General features: G+C 34.1%; 1 protein-coding gene across 5 annotated transcripts in view; it reads right to left on the bottom strand.

Moving 5' to 3' along the window:
* Nucleotides 1–1,146: 1,146 nt before the first annotated feature.
* LOC140676449 (neo-calmodulin) overlaps nt 1,147–23,139 on the bottom strand; it is a 47,834-nt gene continuing 25,841 nt past the window's right edge. The window contains exons 2-9 of one of the 5 annotated variants that reach the window (XM_072911514.1): nt 21,814–23,002; nt 17,651–17,692; nt 8,307–8,549; nt 5,455–5,488; nt 4,268–4,369; nt 4,034–4,169; nt 3,746–3,894; nt 1,147–2,766 (exon numbers count right to left, since the gene is read on the bottom strand). In XM_072911514.1, the coding sequence (XP_072767615.1) occupies nt 2,735–2,766; nt 3,746–3,894; nt 4,034–4,169; nt 4,268–4,369; nt 5,455–5,488; nt 8,307–8,549; nt 17,651–17,692; nt 21,814–21,900 (825 nt within the window). In that variant the 5' untranslated portion in view covers nt 21,901–23,002 and the 3' untranslated portion in view covers nt 1,147–2,734. Of the gene's footprint in view, nt 2,767–3,745; nt 3,895–4,033; nt 4,170–4,267; nt 4,370–5,454; nt 5,489–5,998; nt 7,147–8,306; nt 8,550–17,650; nt 17,693–21,813; nt 23,003–23,139 lie in introns of those variants that run through there. The other 4 variants (XM_072911532.1, XM_072911523.1, XM_072911542.1 and 1 more) reach the window with 4 other exon arrangements.

Raw genomic sequence — 23,139 nt, 5'->3', positions numbered from 1 at the left:
CTTGAACAAAAAAAAATATAACATTGATCATTTTGTGAACATTTAAAGGAACGTCACATAATAATCGAAGAAAAAGTAATAAATTATTTTGGTATTTAAATAATCTCTTCAATGCACAACCTCTATTGATTTAGATTATTAAACATTATTTAATACATAATATATGACGTGTCTATATATATATATATGATAAATACACGCATATATTTTTTATCTAAAATCTAATTTTATATAAATGTTCACAAATTATGATCAATATGTATGTATACCGTAATAAACACATTGGAAAAAAATTCTATACAAAACGACGTGTATGAACGTGAAGCAACTATAATATTTCGCATGCGTGAAATAAAACAGAATTATTCCGATTGATAGTACGCAGGAGATGCGCTCTCGCGTGCTATTATATACCTATTTTCGTTATTTCGATCTCTCCGTCTATCCTCGCGACTCTCACGCTACCCCAATCCACGTGTCCTTAGTTTCCGCTTCCGTGCCGGGCCGGGGACTTACGCGCACGTGCATGCGTGCGTATGTGCGTGTGTATGTGTGTATGGAGCGCGGGTGACGGAGAGAGAGGACATATGTACAATGTATTAAATATATGTGTATATAATTACCTACAACGTATTCTCTCCACGTGTTTTTTTTTTTTTCTCGTGGTAGCAACACATCATCACGTATAGTATATATGTATACAATAATCCACACGTGTACACACAATTCCGCCGTTTACTCTTGCGCGGCCGCTTCTTTATCTGTCAATTATATATGTCATTATCGCTAAGTACTACCATCTATATCGAGTGTATGTGCTAACGCGCAGGTTTCGTGATTTTTTTTTTTTTTTTCCTTACAACGTGTCTCTATGTAAAGGTACATACCGTGTAACAGTGTAACATAATGCGTGTTAATATACGCGCTTCTGGATCGGGGCCGTCAACGTTGCGGCGGGCGATACCGATTGCGTGACAGCGGAAACATGTGTTTCGTTGCCCCAGCTCTTTCGTTCTTCGCATCATCGGCGATCCTCCGTTTCCGCCACATAGAGGATCGTCAAAAATGCAGAATATAGGAACGAAGACTCGCGCGTAGCGTTAATCACCCTGGTTGAATTGTTCCCATAGTTTCTTTCTTTCTTTCTTTCTTTCTTTATATCAAAAATCTCACCGTGACATACTCTTTGACTATAGATGTCCGCCAATAAACATCCCCCTCTAATTGCAACTATAGTCACTGAAGATGTAACTAGCGATTGTCAGAATTGTCGCAACATTAATTCCATCTGATTTATCATCGGTGGATCTATGAATAAATCCGGGTGATTTGTGAAATTATTCTCCTTCCAGTAATCCATCATTAATCAAGGACACTTTCGGACACTTTCTCTTTCACCTCGTAGACAGATAGTGAAACTATTCCTTCACGAGATTATTGTAATAATTTGTTTAAATAACAACTAGCTTTAGAGCTTTCGAAGCACTTTTTCAACCAGGGCACTCATCACCGATTACAGAACGCGGCATCATGATAATAATCGACGGGAACATATTCACGCTACGTGCCAAAGCAGAGGAGTCTATTATTCGTCAGCATGTTTGTCGGTGTGGCCGCTCTAAAATTACTAAGGATCGAAGAAACGATGATCAAATGAGAGAGCGACATATGTGTGTGTATATATATGTGTGTGTGTATCGCTACTTTGGATTACGCACGTCTGCGTGTAATACAAGCGGTAAAAACACTCCAAGTACGAAGTACCTTTAATGAGCGTTGCGTTTCAAGGAAACGCGCCACGCAAAACGGATATCGTATAATAATAATAATAATAATAATAATAATATTTATGTATATATATATATATATATATATATATATATATATATATATTCATATGTATTATGTAAACATATCGTGTATATATACTAGTATACTCCAGGACTTTCTCGCAAGAGCGTTCAAAGGGGCGTGGAAAGCTAGTTAATTCCTAAATCGCTTCGTAAAGGGGGAGATAAAGATTAGAGGTACGTAAAAGTCTAAACGAAGCTCGGTTGATTGTTCCGGATAGCGACAGGTTCGCCACTCTCCCCTCCCCCTTCCCCTTATCATCTCATATTTTGACTCCTTTATTTACGGTGTAGTAATACGTTATTATTATGTGCCTACAGTTCATGTATTCGTCTAAGATTAGTCCGAAAGAGCGCGAGGTGTGTCCGTGTGTGTATATATATATATATATATATATGTTTAAAGTATATATAATGCGTGTGTGCAATTCGCGAAAGTAAGTCTCTCCTCCTTGGTTTTCCGGCCAAAAGTCAAAGGCGTAGTCGCGATAATTATGCGCGTAATGTCCCAAGAAATGATCCAAAGACTTTCAAGTTTTTCTACTGACGCTACTTACGCTCGAAACCATCGGCACACTTATCCCTCAAAGCTGTATCGCAAAATCGGTGTGTGCCTTCTCTCGCAATTGTCGCATCTCCACGCGTTCCACGGCGTCGCACATCGCGGTTGCGGTTGACGCTCGATCGGTTGGATCGAATTTTTTGGACTTTTCTCTTCTCGGCCCTTGGATTTTGCAGCCGTACAAGGGACGTGAAACGACCTCTCGTCACGATCCCGGGAAGTCGAGGAACTTGGGCGGCGGATCCGTTTATCCCTCCTCCGTTGGAGATCCTCTGGTACTTTTGGTATCTCTGCGTGAGTCTACCTTCCTTCGATCTCCGAACTAATTTTTCGACGTTAGGATCGTCACGAATTCTAAAACATGTGCACGATTGTGCTTGATAACATAATGTTGGGATCGCAGTTCCAGAATCATAAAACGGAGCGATAATCATAAATGGAGAATTTATATCACGCTTGACGAAGGAAAGTAATAATTAGAGATATAGTGTCTTCCGATACGATCGTATTGGGGAAAACTAATACTTGTATTCTTTCAGAAAGTTATATATTTTTCTCATATATATATATATATATTGCGAGAAATTTAAATCTTCGAGTATTTGCCAAAAACGAGGAGATTAATGTACGCGTAGATATCATTCAGATATGTACATTATATTACAGGGATGGGAAAGTTACTTTTAAATAGTAACTAGTTACCGTTATTCGTTACTTAAAAAGTAACTATTCGTTAGGTTACTTTTTTCGTTACACTTTTAATGTTAAAACAAGATTAAAAATTAAATAAAAAATATATTTTATTTTAAAAATTAATACTTAAAATATTAATAAAATATCCATAAATTAAAAAAAATTTTTTTTTTTAATTTGTAAAACTACAAATAATAAGGAAAAAAATTTTAAACACTCAAAGTATAAATAAAAAAATTTTAGTTTGCATTAAATTTATAACTATAGTCAAATATAAGATATATTTTTTGTACTCTCATAATTACGGTCCGTATTCAGAACGCGCTTACAAAGATGTTAGCACGTCCCAAATACGAATCTATATGAATATCTGTTTTGATAATTGATGATTGAATAAATGAAAATAGAAAATATAATATGTCATAAATAGATTCCATATGTATGTATATATAAAGTAACGGTAAAAGTACCTAACTGTTAAATTCGTTACCGTTACTAAAAAAAATGTAACTACGTTACCGCTACAGTTACAGAAAAAAATGGTAACGCCGTTATCACTTCGTTACCAAAAAAATGTACCTGTAACGGTAACGACGTTACAAGTAACGCGTTACCTCCCAGTCCTATTATATTATATTACCTTCGTAATTGACCATTCCATCACCGTCCAGATCTGCTTCCTTAATCATATCGTCGACCTCCTCCTCGGACAGTTTCTCACCGAGATTCGTCATTACGTGTCGGAGTTCCTTGGAGGAGATTAATCCGTCGTTGTTCTTATCGAACACTCTGAAACAAAAAAGACAAACTTACAAAATTGCGCTAAGTTGGAGTTTGCACTTATATTTTAAGAGGACAATTTTCCACGGACGAGATTTCAATACAATAGTTCATGCAATGCAATAATAATGAAGGAAGAGCTCATTACCGGAACGCTTCGCGAAGTTCGTCCTCCCCATCGGCACCTTTCATCTTCTTCGACATCATTTGCAGAAATTCGTTAAACTCGATCGTACCGTTTCCATCTTGATCCACCTCGTTCACCATATCACGTAGTTCCGTCTCTGGAAAGAAAGTGCACGTTTTAGTTGTATCGTTTCGATACAATTAAATTTGCAAAATGCATCCGAGATGCATTCGAAAACATTTGAACGACTCTCACCCGACGGTCTTTGACCGAGAGATCGCATGACAACCCCTAATTCCGCCATCGTAATCGTACCGTCCTCATCTTTGTCGAAGAGCATGAATGCCTCTTTGAATTCTGAAATAATAGAACTTTGACGTTATCGCGCGCTGATATCTCGTTACTATACTCGAAACAAATACATAGTTTTGGTTTGGTTACATCTAAAGGTAATTTGCAGACATATTACTACGTGCCGAATAATTGTTAATTGTAAATCTTGATATCTTGAGGCGTGCTTTACTTCTACTACTATATATCTATTGTTTCTATTAATTAATTGTATTCTCTTTAAACATTCAATTTCAACAAAGTTTCAATCGGTTTAATTTATTTTCCACGCAGTCTTGTAGACGGTAATAATTGTGTACAATAATAAATAAAAAAGTTACTTTTGCAAGATTCAACCTTTAATTATTATCTTAATTATTTTTAAATTAAATAAAAAAAAGTATGAATGTCCTGTATAATTACGAAAATCCATCACGCCGCAAAGTTTGATTCTTATATCTCGCTTCTATTCAATGTATTTCCATACTGACGAAATTGATAACTATGTAGAAAAAATGCGAACATTTGCAAGAAGTTAAATCGCAAGCTAAATATAATCAATAACATGGCGTGTCACGATAATATCGTTATCATGATATGTATGAGTCATGCGTCAAATATTCATATTTCATAAAAGTTTATTCGTTTCAATTATTTTTTCAATAAAACAAATATCATTATCTCTCTCGAGGTCCTCGAGTTCATTATTATTCTATCTTCAGAATTGTTTTTGACACTTTTAATTTCACCGACTCGGCATTAATATAGTAGGCAAATATTAGGAAAAACGACTGTGCCAATTGGCAGACATTTATATCACAGTCTATGATTATCTCTATGATATTCGTGCGTGTAATAACCACATTAAAAATATCTTTTTCATACAAGTATAAAATACTATAAAAACGTATAGGTGCAATATAAAAAAGATAATAATTTTCAAATAAATTATTACTATAATACTATAAAGTATCTTGTTAAAAAGGAAAAATTCTAGAAAACTGTGACCATCTCAATCAAAATCGGACGTTACATGGATAATTACTTATTTTAATTAATTTTTATACTCTAATTATGATTAATAAATTACCTAGATAATCGTATCAACTCACCTGCTACCTGATCTTCTGTCAGTCCATACTCGGACTGAAACAGAGAAAAAGATAAATGGTTCTACTCATTTCGTATACACATACACGTAATGCAATTCCGTCTGCTCTATAAGTTACGTTTACATAGTACGTATATAGAGACACGTCAAACGGCGTCTAGAGAGCCCGTCTCCTGTGGGCGAACAACCTTGCTCTGCAACTATGATCTACTCTCTCGTACCAAGATATACAGGGAAGATATCGAAGGAAATTTTGGCGAAACGCCCGAAACGCTCGAAATTCCGACGCGCGCGCGACGGGAGGTCGTGTATAATGAATTATTAATAATAACGTGTCGCAAAACGGTGATAGTGAGTCTCGCGACAAGACGGCGCGCACCAACGCATTCCATTCCATCGAGATGGCCTCGTGTCTCGTGCTTTCTGCAAATCGAAATCTTTCCTTTCCACACATTTCAATCTCATTGACATTCAAAGAAATTTATATATATATATATATATATATATATATATATATATTTTTTTTTTTTTTTTCCTCCACTTACACTCAACTGTCTAATCTGACAATCTATCGTGCTGGTCAATCTACGCAGTTGTCCGTAGGCGTGCGAGTATCTCTTTTCTGTTTCCGCCATGGTCTATTGTTGTCACATCGGACGACGTATGCCGGAAGGAGAGCGGTGTCCGTCGACGAGATATATTAACTTGAGATTTCGAGTCTCTGTGTCTGAGTCGCGTCGCGGTTATCGTCGTATCGCCGTCGAGACGGCCGACATCTCGCTGCCATTACAGACGCGTGATGTTTCCGTCGATTCGTAAAAATGAAAAAAGCCGCAATTTTATACGTCCTCTCTCTCTCTCTTGAGAAGGAAATCTACATATATTCGTGACCCGATAAATTCGTATTGAAAACTACTCGGGGAGCCGAACTAATATTTATCGACTACGAGCTCTCTCAAGGTCATTGCTGGTACCAAATATAAGAAGGAGGAGGATTCGTTCAGCTTTTCGTCGCCGTCGTCGATCTCACGATTACTTTTATCCGAATGGATAAAATGGAAGATATTTTGGAAAGACCGAAACGACTTTAAGATCGTCCTTTTCCCGGTAAAATGAGACGTCGAAGATGTCGGATTAAACGATCGTGTGCGCGAAATTCCACGGCAATCACCACGGACGACACTATTCGAGAGTATAATATTGCCCGTGAATAACTAAAAATAGCCAACGTCTAGAGATAGAGTACGCTTCGAAGTATATGATCTTCACGCTTCTTGTGAAGTATATAATCTTCGATCCGGCAAAGTGTCAGAGAAGAACGTTCTGTCGCTTTCTTACTCGCCGCACACGTTTTACTTTACGCGCGAAAGTCAGGAAAAAGAGAAAGACACGCCGTCGCAGTTTCCGAACACTCGGACGCAAAAGACGTTTGCTGGATGACAAAGTCTCGTATATGTTCGAAGCTTTGGCAACCTTAGTCTGTTTTTAACTGCCAGGTCCCCTCTACGGACTATCGGACACCAGGTGACCATTCCCTTCCACCGCTCTCGATATCGTAAACAAATACTTTGCTTATGTCATGTTCGCTTGTTGGCCCGACGAGAAAATTACTTTTGAAAATCATTCATGTCCTATGTGTTATCGATTAATCAAAATATGTGCTTTCAATTATATCAAATATATTCTTTTCTTTTCATCTTTCACATTTCAAAATTTATATTTATATTCCTCGCGTTTGTTTAATACAAGTTATGTAACATGGTACATAAATATATTCGAAAATATATGTGTATATATACTTGTATGAATCGATTTAACAAAAGTAATATGTAAAAATAATAACAAGAGCGTTAAAAAATTAATCAAGACACAATAAAAAGTTAGATATGACGTTATCTATATAAATATTTTCAAAATTTAAATTTCCCGATAAAAATAAAATTATTATATACTACTAGAATATAATACTTTGTGAATGGGACATTAAAAGCCAGACACATACGAGGCTGCCAAGAATCTCGTCCAGAGAGTAATCCCAAAATAGAATAATGTTATTGAGAAATAACATTAGCCATCGCTAATCGAATTCAGTTAGATGACGGAATATTTATTTTTTCCCAACATACCTTGACTAGACGGTGTACATTAGCCGAATAAAAGTCGAATAACTTATCGACCGTTCAAAGCGTATTTTCAACTGGGTCAGATTATATTTATTACCGATGTATACGCATTACGCGAAAAGCACGCCAACTTGACAAAGATGATTCGTATCGCGATTCGATCGATAATTACGTTTACTTCCAAGAACAAAAATAATTAGGCCTTCTCACGCAAATCTAGGAAAATTATTGAATGACCTTAAAATTTTTGATAACAGTTTTATGCTGATTTTAATAATGATCGACGAGATATTCTAGAAAATCTTATTTTTATAAAAACCTTCGACAAAATTAAAATCAATTTGTAGCGAAAATTTAAAGTGTCATTTGTCAAATAATTAGCAATGTGATAATCAAATCACAGATTAAAATGTACTGAATTTATGTAAAAAAGAATGAGGTTTCGTTTATATATCCGTAAAAGTTTATCTTATAAAAAAAACTGTTTTCAATCGGTCATAATTTAAAAAAAAAATCAATATTTTACTCGAGCAAAAAATCAAATCGATTAATAAAATAATCACCCAGTGAACTTACGCACCTTTATTATAATGGTACCGGTAGGAACTAAAAATTGTAACGATTACAACGATCGGAAAAAAAAGTCGCGTAGGGATGTGGAGTCTGAATTAGAAGAAATGTTTCAATTCTCTTTAAAAATATCGTGAAATAAAATGCTTGTTCTTCTCACCAGATTAATGGTAACGATAAGATCGTATTGTTGTCGCTGTCCCTTCTTCTTGTTCTTGCCGGTCTTTACCGATGCCGCCTTGGGTGTCACTTTCACTTGGCCTTTCTGAGCTGACGGCTTCTGGGCCGGCTTTGCCGCGCCCTTAGTGCCTGGTGCGACCTTTTGACCAGCCGCCGGCGCCTTCTGACCGGAAGCACCTTTTTGGTTTACATGACCCACGCCATCCGCCGGTTTGTTGCGTGCCTACAGTCCAAAGAGACAAGATCTCAGTTAGCCGTTAATATATATGATGAATTTTTTTGAAGATAATAAGTCCAAGATGGATGTTATCGCGTTTATGATATATGACGTTAAAAGTTTCTTTCTTTATCTCTTTATCTATTTGTTACATTCAGAAATTTTGCTAACAACAAACTGCCAATTTATTAAAACTATAACATTTTCAAATAGCAAGTTTTATTTGAAATTTCATCAAATTCAAATTATTACATCTAGTGTAATTTTTATACATTTTTAATATTTCCAAAAATATATAATAATTGTACTAACAATAAAATTCGATGCATACACAAATTCGATGTATATTATTATAATTTAATATTTGTATTTTAGATTATTCATAATCATTGTGCTGACTCGACACACACACGTTAAAATTGATTTAACATTTTTGCGTTACTTTTAGCCTGTTTATATTCGTGAGTGGAGAGTCATACATATATAGATTGTGCTCAAAAAAATGTGAAAAAAATAGATTCTGTAAATAGAATCGCGAGACGCAAAGAGTCCATTGACCATCTCGTTAATAATAAGAGAATTCGTTTAAATCAAGACTCGAATCATGCGACTATCAATGTTTGATATTAGACGATCTAAAAATAGCCTCTTCAATTAATAACTAAATGAAGAGACTCTGATTCGCGTGGGCGAATGCCGACGATAATTATAGTTCTATCTGGTGTGAGCTTGACGGAGTCTACGACCTATGTACATTAATTTACGCATCGCGCGAAAGTATAATCTAATTTGAGATGTTTCAAGCTTGCAACAATTCTACGGAGCTTCCATCTTCACGCTCTATATGCAATAGTTCTCGATACTTACGTTTTCGATACATCGTTTCTATAGATGACCCGTATAGACGCTTTTCATTCTCATGTATATTTTTAACATATTTTAATATTTTAATATTTTAACATGTAATATAAATAACATATAAATTCATACTACGGTATTTTTATTTGCTACAATAAAAATTTTTGGAATTAAATAGCAAGGTAGATTGAATTTATATCATTTCTTTTTCAATTTATTCATTATAATTATTTTTTTTTTCTCATATAGCAATGTATGTATAATTATAATTTATATAGTTTACTAGCGTATATTGCCAAATGCATAATTGCCAAAATGCATTCTCTAGTATATAAAACCTAGTAAGCCATCGGAACAGAGTAAGCGAAAAATGAAAACGCTTATTATAAATAGACATTTTCTCATTCATAGACTAATTCTAGATTTATATGATCTATACTATGATAATATAAATATATATAAAAATAACCACATGATCAAATTTGAAATGAATGAATTATATAGGACTAATAATAGCGCATTCCTTATAAATAAAGCAATAATCTAATGCACCAATATACAGCGACCGTGAAGCCAAGTATATCTTTTAGACATAAAGCCAGATTTAAATCTTTAATAATAAAATAATATAAATTGTTCATGTAAAGTGTTATATCTCAATATAAATTTCTATGCCAGAACGCTTCAGTTTTATTAAGATTGTCTTACTTGATCTTAATGATATATTTTGTACCTTTGTTAATACAGTTTAAATAGTCTTAAAAATGTCAAAATATAAAAATTTTAATAAAAGATGTATGCTTTAAAGCAATAATATTAATAAAAATTAGCTTATTCTTTTACACAACGCAAGATCCGATAAATGAAACTGTCTCAATCAAAATCATCATTTTAAAAATTACACGAAGCCTCGTATAAACAATTTGTTTTTTCATGTAAAATTGTTACCACGAATAAAGTTAACGTTACGAATATTATGTCATTTTAATTTTTCGCGTTTATTTTATTTGCTAACAATTAAGCGTACCAATAAATATTAATGTTCGTAAAGCGCAGGAAAAATCGCTATGAACATTTCCTATTTTCTTACTTTTGGTAGCAGTCCGTACAATTCCAGGGTCACCGTTGTCGCGCGAGAGAATCGTACGGAAACGTGGAAAATGGTCGGTACATCGATCGGACCGGGCATACGTTAAGCGCGATCGTTCGTTGCGCATGCGACGCTACGAACGGATCGATCGCGCGGTCGTGTATCAAAAGTATATCAAAACAAATGTGGGAGCCCCTGGCCCCTGTATCATTTGATGGGACACTCGCGCGTTTATTGCACGCAATCAGGCAATGCTTTATCGAGAGAAAATCTGTAATAATGCAAATTATAGATTACACAAACACACACACACAAAATTACGGGACTCGTATGTACATCACGTGTTATTTCCTTGTGTGTATGTGTATGTATGTGTGTATCGCATATTTTTTTCACACCTTTTTTATCATGGCTCAGGCACGAGAGCACATTTCCGAAAGATTCAGCTACAGCTCGGTTATAGATACGATATAGTATCCATTATAGAAATGAGCAAAATAATATATTTGTAAAATAAAAGATAAAAATATAAGTATATGTTTATATAAGAATTATTTCTATTATATATTATTCAATGAATCAATTATTCATTATATGTTAATTAAAATCCTCCCCTTGAAATGTTTAATTAATTTTTACGACGAGAAAATGAAAATTTCAAACATATATATTTCTCGTTAGAGATTTTAGATATTCATACAAAGTCATTATTTTTCTCATTATTATGAGCAGCAAAATATTTGATGGAAATACCGTTTCCATGAATTTATATTTTTATTCTATACATTCTACATCTCTTTTAAATCCGTTCTTATGTTTCGTTGAATTATGTTAGTTGTTTTCGTAAATTAATATAAACAAATATTTATTCTACTTTTGTAAACTTTAGATATTCCAAGTAAGAATTTTTGATATCTTTTAAAATTATTATTTTAATTAATATATTAAAATTATTATTACTCTTTCAAATAAATATATTTCTTATGTATTTTTAGCACATACATACATTCTGGAAAATGAAACTTTTAAATAATATTTTATAAAGAAAAAAACGAAACTATTTAAATAATCAATAATCTTCATTTAAAATGCAGTCACCTCTGGTATCAATCACACACTTCTACCATACGGTTTAAATTAAATAAATGTTTTTAATAAAATTATGTAAATATTTGTAATATATAAAAGTTAATATAAATCTCCATTTTAATGAAATAAAATAATCAAATAAATCATATTTTTAATAAAATAATAACGTTTGTTGGATTGTTTTCAAAGTTTGCCGAATATTAAAATGTGTGTATAACTCCGAAATGATATAAATAGCGCTTTAGTAAAGCGATGTTTCCACTTGCTTTAGATAGACTTGTATAAAATTTATACAAACATAATGAACGTTTTTCTATAGTTTAAGTTTAAGTAACTTTTGTTACCGATAGATTTTGCTTAGTTAGTGCTATCATGTCTATATTATTTATATGTAGTAGATACATAGAGCGCATTAGAGATACGGTAATAATGTATGGGATACCTAAATTTGTATCGCAAAGATGATTAGTTTTAAAAACAAATTGCTATTTAAGACAAGCATTTTCATATACTTTCTAACTAAAGCTGCTTTCGCACGGAATTACAACGTTTCATAATCCTTGCTATAATATTGCACATGTATGACGTTCTTTAAATATATTTTCTTAATGAAAAACTAAAGAGAGAGAGTATGCCATTTCGCGACAATTTGCGACAAGTAACTTGCGGCACTCCACTTAAAGCTCGATACTACTACTCGACCGTCTCTTGTGCACGTTGCTGCGTAAAAACGTGCTTGTAAAGTTCGTGTATTTTTTTTTTCTCCTATTGCACGGGGGTGTGCTCGCAGGTAGTAGGCTAGGTACGTCCCGGGAGAAAATTAATAACGATCGCTAATGGGTGCTTACGAAAGTTCCGCGGCTGCGGACGGGGTGTAGAGGAGGATGACTTACTTTCGTCCGGTCGATTAGATCGGATAGTGCGCGTGCATCGTGCCCATTTATCGTCCATACTACGGCGGCACATAGTGTGCCGATGTTATGTATGTGTGTTAAATTGCGACCGCGGAAATGCGGATTTAGGTCGCTAACCGTGGGCGCTTTACATTACGGAATATCGCGAGACCAAGGGTCTCTGATTAAAGCCGACCGATGTCCTAAACAGACTTCCGGTGCGGTGATTACTTATCGTTAATCTAGGTATAATACGAAAAGTCTTGTAATATATGTAGAGATTAAAAATACAAAATGTGAGTCATGTGCCGCAAATAATACTTGAAATAAATTGAGAAAATAATTCCAAATTTAATAAAAAAATATATTAAAATATTGAGCGTAATAAAGCGCTGTGGAAATAAAAGGTGAATATAAAATTAATAGTTTATTTGCATAAAAGAAAATATGAAAGTACGGAGTGTAAAAATTATTTTTAGTAACTCTTTGATTGTTTTTTGCATTTCGACTTTACACATCGATAGAACATTGTCAATTTCATGATTAATTTGTATTTAGCTTTTAAAATAAGTATATTTTCAAACAAAATGTGCGATGTATTAACGCTGTTGATAGAATCAAAGATAAATAATAATTAATTTTGATCCTTATTAGCTTGTACACCGTCAATTACTCATGTTAATTAAGTTTCTAATATTATCGAATATATATTTATGCAAAGTAACATTTACAATAAATGTCAATCTGAATGTAAATGGTCTTTAAAATGATACAAAACTCTGTAGAGACAGATTGGCAAAAAGTTTTTAACGAGTACTTATAAAACTATTCATCACTGAACTTGTTCCCGTCATCTTGATACCCCGCCCAATTAGATGAGATCTCGAGTACACTTGTATACACATCAGAAACTGAATTTTGTAACATTGTTGTAAACTTAAAAAATGACTTTTTCAAACTTTTTTTAGGCCACGGCAGTTAATAGTTATAGCTATCTTTTTTATTTAAGAAGCAGTGAAGGATTGCGTAAAACGAATTCGCGTGCTGCATGTTGTACAACTTTATCTAGATCGTTGCCTTTTAAAATAACATGTGGTATGTATGCCTGCATTTATTCTTTCGCGCGACAATGCGGTTGACTTTATCTCACCGTATCGTATTATTATTTTCTCGAAAAGAGTGACAACAATACCGCAGAGACGAATACGAAAAATATATACTCGTAATATTATGAGAGATACATAGCTTATTTTATCCATATATCTCATAATTGAATATATTTTTTAAATTGATAGTGTCATATTTATCACAAAGATATCTTTGAAAAAGAAGGTAGATATAATCTTTGCGCATATAAAATAAATACATTCCATTCAAAATAAAATATATGTTTGCTATTGCAAAACAATATCTAGCTATGAATGACAATCGAGTTGATAATTGTATTGGTACAAGTAGAAAAAAATGCGCTAAATAATTTTTATTTAATTATGAGTATAGATCAAAAGTTAACTCGATTTGTTGATGACCTAGTTATTACTTACATTCGTGACAATCTTGACGTGACCTTTTTTATACATTCATATACACTGATAAAGTGTAATTATATCAGTACAAAAATATAACATTTGTTTTTTTTTCCTCTTTTTTGCTTTGAGAAAGAAAGTAAAATACACACCATCAAATTAACATAACTCGTGTTATATACATATAGGTATAATAATTAAGTTTTTGTACAATTAAAGACAATGTTTTGATAAACTCAATTACGTATAAAAATAATTTAAAATTTTAAGTACATGCATATTATATTAAATTTTCCTCTCAATTTTTCTCTCAGTTTGATCAAAAAGATGAGAAGATTTACGAATATTTACATAAATGATTCTATTTAATATATTCTGTCTAAATCAAGATTTTTCCGGTTTAATTTTGTCACTTTTTGGCTGCATAATCTCATATACAAGCACTGTACTGCGTTATTTCCCGTCTCGGCCATTTCACCCACTCAAGTTTTGCTCGGAGTGTTTGCGAGCGAGACCCGGAAACCTCTTTCGAAAGATCAATAATTGGAAATGATTGCAGCCGCCCTTGAAAGACTATGCTTTGCGAGACACTGGAGCATCATAAGCCAAAGGGAAACAACGGCATTGTTGTTGCAAAAGTGTGAATATTACTTCCATTAATTTTTTTATATTCTTAATTATGAAGCTCTTGAATATTCAATGTATAATCTTTTTGCAATGTGTGCAATTATTTTTTTAAATAAATTTTTAACGTTAATTTTTTATTATAATAAATATTTATTTTTAATAATAAAATAAAAACCAGTTAAAATTAATTACAATGAATTGATAATAATAATTGTTACCATAAGTAAAATCGAAGTTTACGTTTATTTCTTTGCGTTTTTAAAAATAATTCGAAAAAAAAAATTATACTAAACTGTGAGTCTCTGAAATTTCACTGATGGCTCAGATTTTCTAAATTGAATAGTCCTCCTGCGTGACAAGACTTACGAGCGCGAATCATAATTTCAGATCATGACTAATCAAATTATAAGTGTCGCAGGATACACGATACTATTTCTTCGCCCAATTTGTCGCATGTAGAGGCAATCTACATATATCTACGTACAGGTACGTAGAGGACCAATGCGTCCTTGAGGCGTGTCACTGACTCTCCGCACAAGGTCTAGAACCGGCTGATTAATAATTAAATAATGTAGCCGTGTATCAGAGTGGCCAGCGAGGGCACTACGGTCAAAGGCATCGATTCTCATTCCCGATTCTAGACCGTACCAACGAATTTGTCTTTGATATCCCAAGAATCGTTCCGTGACAATGTCCCGTTTATCGCCGTTAACGGACATATTAATCTTGGCAAAGCGTGCTAAGGGTGCGCCAAATTTACGCGTCAGTCTGCGAGACAATGTACGCTTTTTTAAATCTGCCATCATTGCAATCATTTTCGCGAGATATTTATTTCTATTAATGAGACGGATCTGATTTCATGAAAGCATAGATCTGATCGGTAAGGCTGAACATGATCACTTGCCGGATAATCTTGATTTACTTTCGTTGCAATAGCTATGTTCAAATTTGTGAAAAGAAATAATTTAAAAAGTTATTCAGTTATAAAAGTTATTTAATAGATAGAATTTAAATAATTGCTACAGCAGAGAGAATCTCGCACATTAAATTTTATGGTATTAATCTGCAAGATTTCTCCTTTATTCCGCACTTTTCTCATTTTGCTTTCATAGATGCACTTTAGAAGAGTAATTTATGTTCGAATTCGCAAAAGGGAGTAACGATTTACGCTACGTATTCATCCCTTTGAAAAACAGTCCTTGACCTACGGTATTTACGGATTTTAAGTAGAAGTATCCCCGCAAAATTTCGCGCTGTTGGATTTTAAGCTAATGTACCATTCGTGACAACAATAGATGTAATTAAGCGGATAATCGCCATTATTTTACAATCGATATTAGACTTAACCTGCATCGCTCACATTAAACTTTGCTACGCTCGTTATATCCTGTTTGTTTTTTCACACACACATTGTGCATTTCTCAATTTAAAAGATTTATCTTTTTCAATCTTAAAAAAAAAAAAAACATTAAATTTCTTTAAAGTAAACACAAATACCATAAGAAAATCTTTTCAACATTATCTTCGACAGTATTCGAACACGCTAGTTCATCAACTAAATACTTGACGCAAAAATAATTATATATAATAAGTAATATAATAATAAGTAATATATATATATAAAAAAAAAGCTGTATATTGTTGAAATTATTTAATGGATGGAATAAATCGATTTATAATTTTCCCTTGTGAAATATGCAGCCCTTCATTTATTCGATAAGCACCGTGTCATTCACAAATATTGTTTTAGGTAACCGCGTTATGTAACTGCGCATAAAAGAATGCTGCAATATTACAGTCATAGCGTGTGAAGCGCGCGCAGTGAAACGTTAGCGCGAGGTAAAGCGTTGATCGAGATAAAAAGGGTGAATAATTAGAACGGTAGAGCACAAAAGTATATGCTTGAAAAAATGTCGCGGTTTTAACAAGGCCGAGTCGCACAAACGCGCTCATTAGCGGGCGACAATGAAGACAATACAAATATTCCGACGACAGTTCTTTTTCTCTTTATTTCTCTTTTCCTCCTCGCGAGGACATTTTTGGTATAATTACGGAAGACTATTTTAACCTGGCTCTTTCGCGCGTGATATACTTACTACATACATGTCCGTTCTCTCTTTCTTTCTGCGTAAAACTTTGCATCGAAAGAGAAAACAAGAAAGACTGCTACGTAAGGATACGAGGCATGCATTTCTACGCGTTCGCATCTGTTATCAGCAAAAATTCCAGAAGGAAATGTGCGTGCCATGCGGTTACTTTCTACTTTTATTCCCAACCGTTCAATTAATAACCATATAGTGTTGTGTCGCCGTTAAGCGATATAATTGGCATGCATGCTATCAAGATTATGCTCGAGTCGATTATGTCATTATCGTAAACACGCAACGAAGAAAAGAAGAGATGACATGTCACAAGCGTTTCGCGTTCGTAGAAATTGCGGGACCTAAATTCTGAGATTCGCATGGAATGGACGCGAGCGATAAGTTGTAGAAAATCGCCGGCGCTGTCACGTTTCGAGTTACTTCGCTGTTATTTTATTGCAGCAAAAGTCGGCTTTGCAAATGTAATTATTTAAGATTCGTGAGGAAGAGGTATTTTTCACATCGCAGCTACGTCAGATTACGACATGTCGGAAAATGAAAGAAATCATATAAAGCTTTTCGTTCACGCTACGAATAAATAAGACACGAGAAAAGAATTGGTACGATTTCTTCGTTTCTAGCGTCGTAATCCAATTATGGCTACCAAGAGTAATGGACCAGATGATCTAGATGAAATAATTTGCAAATTTACGCCCAACGTTTTAGCGAAAAATGCGCGTGCTCTACACCTCTACGCATATGTGTATGTGTGGAGCGATGGTATCTATGTTTTCTAAAAAAATGAGTCATTAAGTTACAAATGATTCACTAGATATCTAGCTAAGTAGCTAGTAACTAATTTTTGAACTATATATATATATATATATATATATCCAGATATGTATATATGTATATAGATCTGGATTATTATCTTGGTATGTACCTGGCTCAGGCTTCTAAAGCTACTTGTACTGGCGCTGCGAGCCTGCAAACACAAGTACAGTACATGTCACCAATTAGGCCACGCTACTGTAGTTGGAAGAGTATAAAGATATCGTATAAAAGACTATATTAACACACCATAGACACGGTGTGTTGGTTCGACGGTGCGATTCATAAAACTAGATATAAATGATACGACATTTTGTAAATATTAAAATATAGAAATTACACACTTGTAAAGAAATTCTTATATACATATTATATAGTTAGTATGACAAAAAATTTATTTCAAGAAAATTTATTTTAAAAAAGGTCAAGTTAAGCTTTGCAACTGATACCGGGCTTCTCTAGCACAATTACGTCAAACATAATGGAATAAAATATTAAGAACTAAAACAATTAAAAAAATATTAAGAAATTATGTCATTAAAATATCACTTTGTAAACTGTTTCTAAAACTTTATATATATATATATATATATATCAAAATAATATTAATAGAAATGTAAACGCGTTTAAAAACTGTTTATACTCACAATAAAAAAAAAAAAGTATCTGTTTTTATTCATGATTAATTTACTTATCGTCAAATATGTAGCGCAGATTAAGTGTCACACATTAAGAGCATAGAGTTACTAGCGTGTAATCATTCTGCGTTGTTTTGCATAGGCAATGATGTTTACGAAGAGACCTCAATTTAATATCAAGTTAAGTCAAGGCACTGAATTGACAAATTACACAGATCACGTGTAGTAATTTGATCAGACTATCTCCTTTCCAACACAGATTGCTACTTAGCTCGCATGACTTCGCAAATATATTTAATCCAAAAATATATATCAATCTCTGTTTCTAAATTGTATGAGAAATTCGAATAACGAATTTAATGTAAACAAACAAGAAACTTAGAAAACTGAGCCACACGCGGATGATAGTGCGACGATTTCGCAGAAAATAATTTTTAGATTAATTTTAAGAGAATTTTATAAACCTCTCCCCCTTTCTTTCTTCGTCTCTTTAGGGGGATAGAGAGGGGTTTATAAAATTTTTAAAAATAAGAATTTAAATCTTGGTAAATACACCAAGAGAAAAATATGCGCCCTGTGCACTTATCAATTTTGGCAAAAAATTATTTTCTGCGTAATCGACGCACTACCATCCGTGTGTGGCTCTTAAAAAGCCTTATTTTCTCAGTAATTATTATTATTTATTGAATTTAATGTAAGTAATAATAAAAAAAATATCGTTACATGGATAAAATATTTTATAATATCTAATAATTAAATATTATTCCTCAATATTTTTTTTAAGCAACATATGTATGAGGTAATAATTCTTCGCAATCTTATAATCCGTTTTGAAATAAAATAACATTCAAATATTGTATAACTTAAAGTTAATGCATATATATACGTTGTCCGCATGAATATATGTAATTGCAATCGTGAAACATCGCACAAAGATTTATCACGTTGACTATCATCGGACAGAGCGTTCCTTTTAAATTATCTCTTGACTTAATTGACGATAGAGACGTTCTTTCTCCCACGTAGTCTATCGCAAGGGAAAAAGAGTGACCGTGAAATCGGGAAGCTGTCACGTCGGCGAGTCGTGACGGGTTTACCGAGCGAAGTGCGACGGATCGATCCGACCTCTCACTTTTGTTGTTTCGACGGAAACTGTTTCCTTTCTGATACACTCGACTTGGCGTTTATGTCGTGTATTAATTCGAGATCGACTACTATTTGTTAGTTAATGTGGGACCTAATTTATCTTCGCTCCACAACGGTGTCATTTTATCACGGTGTTGAAGGGAAAACTCGACTCACGCGCTTATCGCGTTCGTTTAATGACTCTCCAATTTTTGTTAATTTTTCTTAACATCAAATTATGAAAACATGTTAATCAACTTTATCCTCTCTGTTAAATTGAATTAATAAATTGAAGAATCAAGAGAGCATTAAATATATTTAAATAAATTAAAATATGTAATTGTTAAGTCTAAGGTTTATGTTAGATCGATAATTAGATAATTGTTTTCTCTATTCATGAATAAATCATGATTTTTTATAAGATCAAAATTATAAGAGCTCGTTATATTTGAAATTAATACATATTTATACTTTAATATATATTTATAATTAAATAACATAAATTTGAAATGCTTTTTTGTAATTAGGAATTATACTTTCAAATATTTATTTATACATCATATATATATATATATATATATTCATTTATAGATTCTAATAAATTCAAAATAAAAGTTAAAAAATTAAAAATGAAAAAAAGAGCAAAATATACATAAAACATTTTTTCAAATACAATTTATATGACATCATTATAAAAGTAAATAATTTTTCCTATTCGAGTGCACGACACTTAAAGTGCAATCACATATAAATTTGATATGTTAAAAAGTAAAATAAAATAATTAAATCTTGGAAATGTAATAATATGCAGATATATGAAATAATGAAAACGTGAGCGAGCGCGTATCGGAAAAATGTCTCAAATGTTGACAGAACAAGTTATGCAATTTTGATGAATTTCTGAAACAGTGTGCGTGCATGCATATATGTGTGTGAAAGTTTGGTCGATATTGTTGTATTATCGGTCGTTTGAAAACTTTCTCCTTTATTGCTGCGCACGTGTTATTAATTACGCGTACACGTGCGAAATATGAGTTACGCGCATTTCTGCTTAATTTTCTTCTCAATTAATTAACTTGTAATAAGTTCATGCGGACAGCGCAACATTATTGATTGATGTAGACGTCTTGTGCGAAGACGAAGCATTAGAGCACATTTTGTTTTCTGTTTTTCGGTTCCCTCCGTCGTGACTGTTCGATGATAGTGATCGTTGTAAAAAAGCACCAACTTAAATTATAATTTACAAATATCTATGTTATTTGCAACTGCGTTTGTAGTTGCATCACACTCATAGAATCGTTGTGACGTCCAAATATCTTAATTAGTTTTTTCTTGTCACACTCCTAATAATTTCTTTCATTGTAAATAAAAAAATTCTCTCAAAATTCTTGCAAAAAACGAGCAGTTATTGTAACTGTGCATCGCCAGTCATCTTCTTAAAGTATTTTATGTAACTTTGTTTCTTTAACGCAAGTTTAATCCACCACTAATTAAGTTGCAAATATGCATGTGTAAAATTATTCTTATTTATTCCAAACAATTTTTTAGTAATAATTTTTTCACAATATAATGTATTTCTTAATAATAATGTACTTTAAAAAACGTCAAGTAGTATATTTTTCTTGACCATAATTCGTAATTAAAAATACTTTACGTAGATGAATTCACGGAATAACTTCTTTTTATGCACGGTAGCTTAACATGTTATTAAAACTGCGTATAATTTCTGCAAAGCGATTAAAGATTGCATTTATTATTATATTCATTATGTCATACAGTACCGTGGACTTTAACCAGAAAATACGTGCGCGACAATTCTCAATTAATTCCACGGGCGTAATTCCGTCATATAAGAAGTCCCGTTTAAACGCCTTATAAAGTACGACTGCGATAAGTTTCACTGTCTATATCTCATGCCTATCGTTCCGTGAAATTAATTGCCCTATAAAAACGAGCCGACTCGTTTACTTTACCGTCTCGCGTGATCCGCGTGCGACAGCAGCCACCTAGTTGCCGTTAATATGCATTCACCGTCGTTTCTCCTCACGTACTGTTTCAAGGGGAACTGTCGTCGTAACTCGAGCATAGGTACAATTTCCCGCTTAACAACTCACGATATAGAGATGTTCGTGTTAATATCATTTCAATTTAGGCATACCGATGTTTGCCAATGATATAGTTTGCACTCTCCCTTCTTCTGTCTTCCCATAAATATAAATAATCCAAGCCATTTATATTTTTGTTTTAAAGTAAAAAGAAAATAACTTTGAAGGGGCGATAGCCTCTAGATTGAGAATCAGACTGTGATGTCAATTGAATCGACTTTCTGTCGACATCTATACGCGATAAAAATCGTGAAAATTCAACGAAAATTTCCCTCGGTGCGTAAATTGTAAAATCGTGATAAATGTCAGGCTGCCCGATTGAAAGAGCGCGTGAAAGACACGTGAATGATAAGAGAGAGAGAGAGAGAGAGTTCATTTTGATGAACATAATCATGTGCAATTTTTACCTTGCTCCGATTTCGCGGTGCGAAGTCTTCTTTGCTGGCTTTCCTGCGCTTGTCCTTGAGGATCATCCTCGCCGCGGCGAACGCCATCTTGTCGTCGATGTACTTTTTTCAACGGTCCTCGTGAAATAAGTGAACAACTCGTCGAGGGACGATTAACAATTAACGAGCTCTTTCGAACACAGTTTAACAGGAATCACTGATCCGACAGTGTTTAACACGAGATAACAATATTCCTTTTATTGCTGCTATTGCTTGTCGATCGACACGCCCGTGCGCGCTTATTATTTATAGGTATGTATGCGTATATCGCAATATTTACAAGTGTTTGCTTCATATGTATATATATATATATATATATATATATATATTTGTGCGCTCGTATATATACTTGTGTGTATACGGAGGATAATTTATATATGCGGAGGCTGCCAACGCGCTATATATGTCGCGATTGCACTATTCGTTCTATCGAGACCGTTATCGTTATCGTTTAACTACCAACCTATCGTATCATCGTCGTCGTTATCCTCGTTCTCGTTCTCGTAGTCGTCGTTGTCGCAGCCTTGGTCTCTCGACCCCTTTAACGATTATTCTCTTTCTATTCTCTGTCAATTTCAGCTTCCGGTTGTCTCCCGTTAAAACGAAGAGATCATTTTGTCGAGATCGGTCAATACGAAGACGAAGCAAGACGCACGTCGTTGAACACTATCGTTTACGTTTTATTTATTTATTCATTATTTATTTTTTCCTTAAGCGTTTGGATGTGAGCACAGCCAGTGATCGCGACGCATCGTCACGGAGAAGTTGACAAGCCCGATCGGCGGATTGCTCACTTCATCGCGACGGTATCCGTACCGGAAGCGGAAGCGGAAGCGGAAGCGGAGCCGGATCGGCGAGGATGCCGGCGTCACGTTCCTGCCGGCGGCGGTTGTTTTCGAGTTTGCTGCTCGGTGGCGGGATCTCGCGAAAGCTCGTCGGGAACATTTGCCCCGCCGCCTGACGTGGTGTGATTTACGCGCCCCTTGATCGACAACACTGCCCAACGTTCCCGCTAATTTACGCGCCGCTCGCGAGCTTGCACGGGATGGTTCGAAGGTGCCTTTATGAGATCCTCGTCGGCGATTAGCTCTCGCGAGCGACGATGCTTCTCTGCTCGTCGTACTCGGCTATCCTAATTACGATCATCGATCTAGAAATAAAGAGAGAGAGAGAGAGAGAGGAAGGAGAATGGTGTCTCGTGGCCTTGTTTGCGCCAAGATCTATGTACGTTCTATACACGCGAGACTCGCATCATCGATCGCGTTAGCGGCAGCTCGTTTCCCGTAG

The sequence above is a fragment of the Anoplolepis gracilipes genome, chromosome 1 (assembly GCF_047496725.1).
Source record: "Anoplolepis gracilipes chromosome 1, ASM4749672v1, whole genome shotgun sequence".
Lineage (NCBI taxonomy): Eukaryota > Metazoa > Arthropoda > Insecta > Hymenoptera > Formicidae > Anoplolepis > Anoplolepis gracilipes.
The sequence above is the reverse complement of the archived record's forward strand: the minus strand, read 5'-3'. Positions and strand labels throughout refer to the sequence as shown.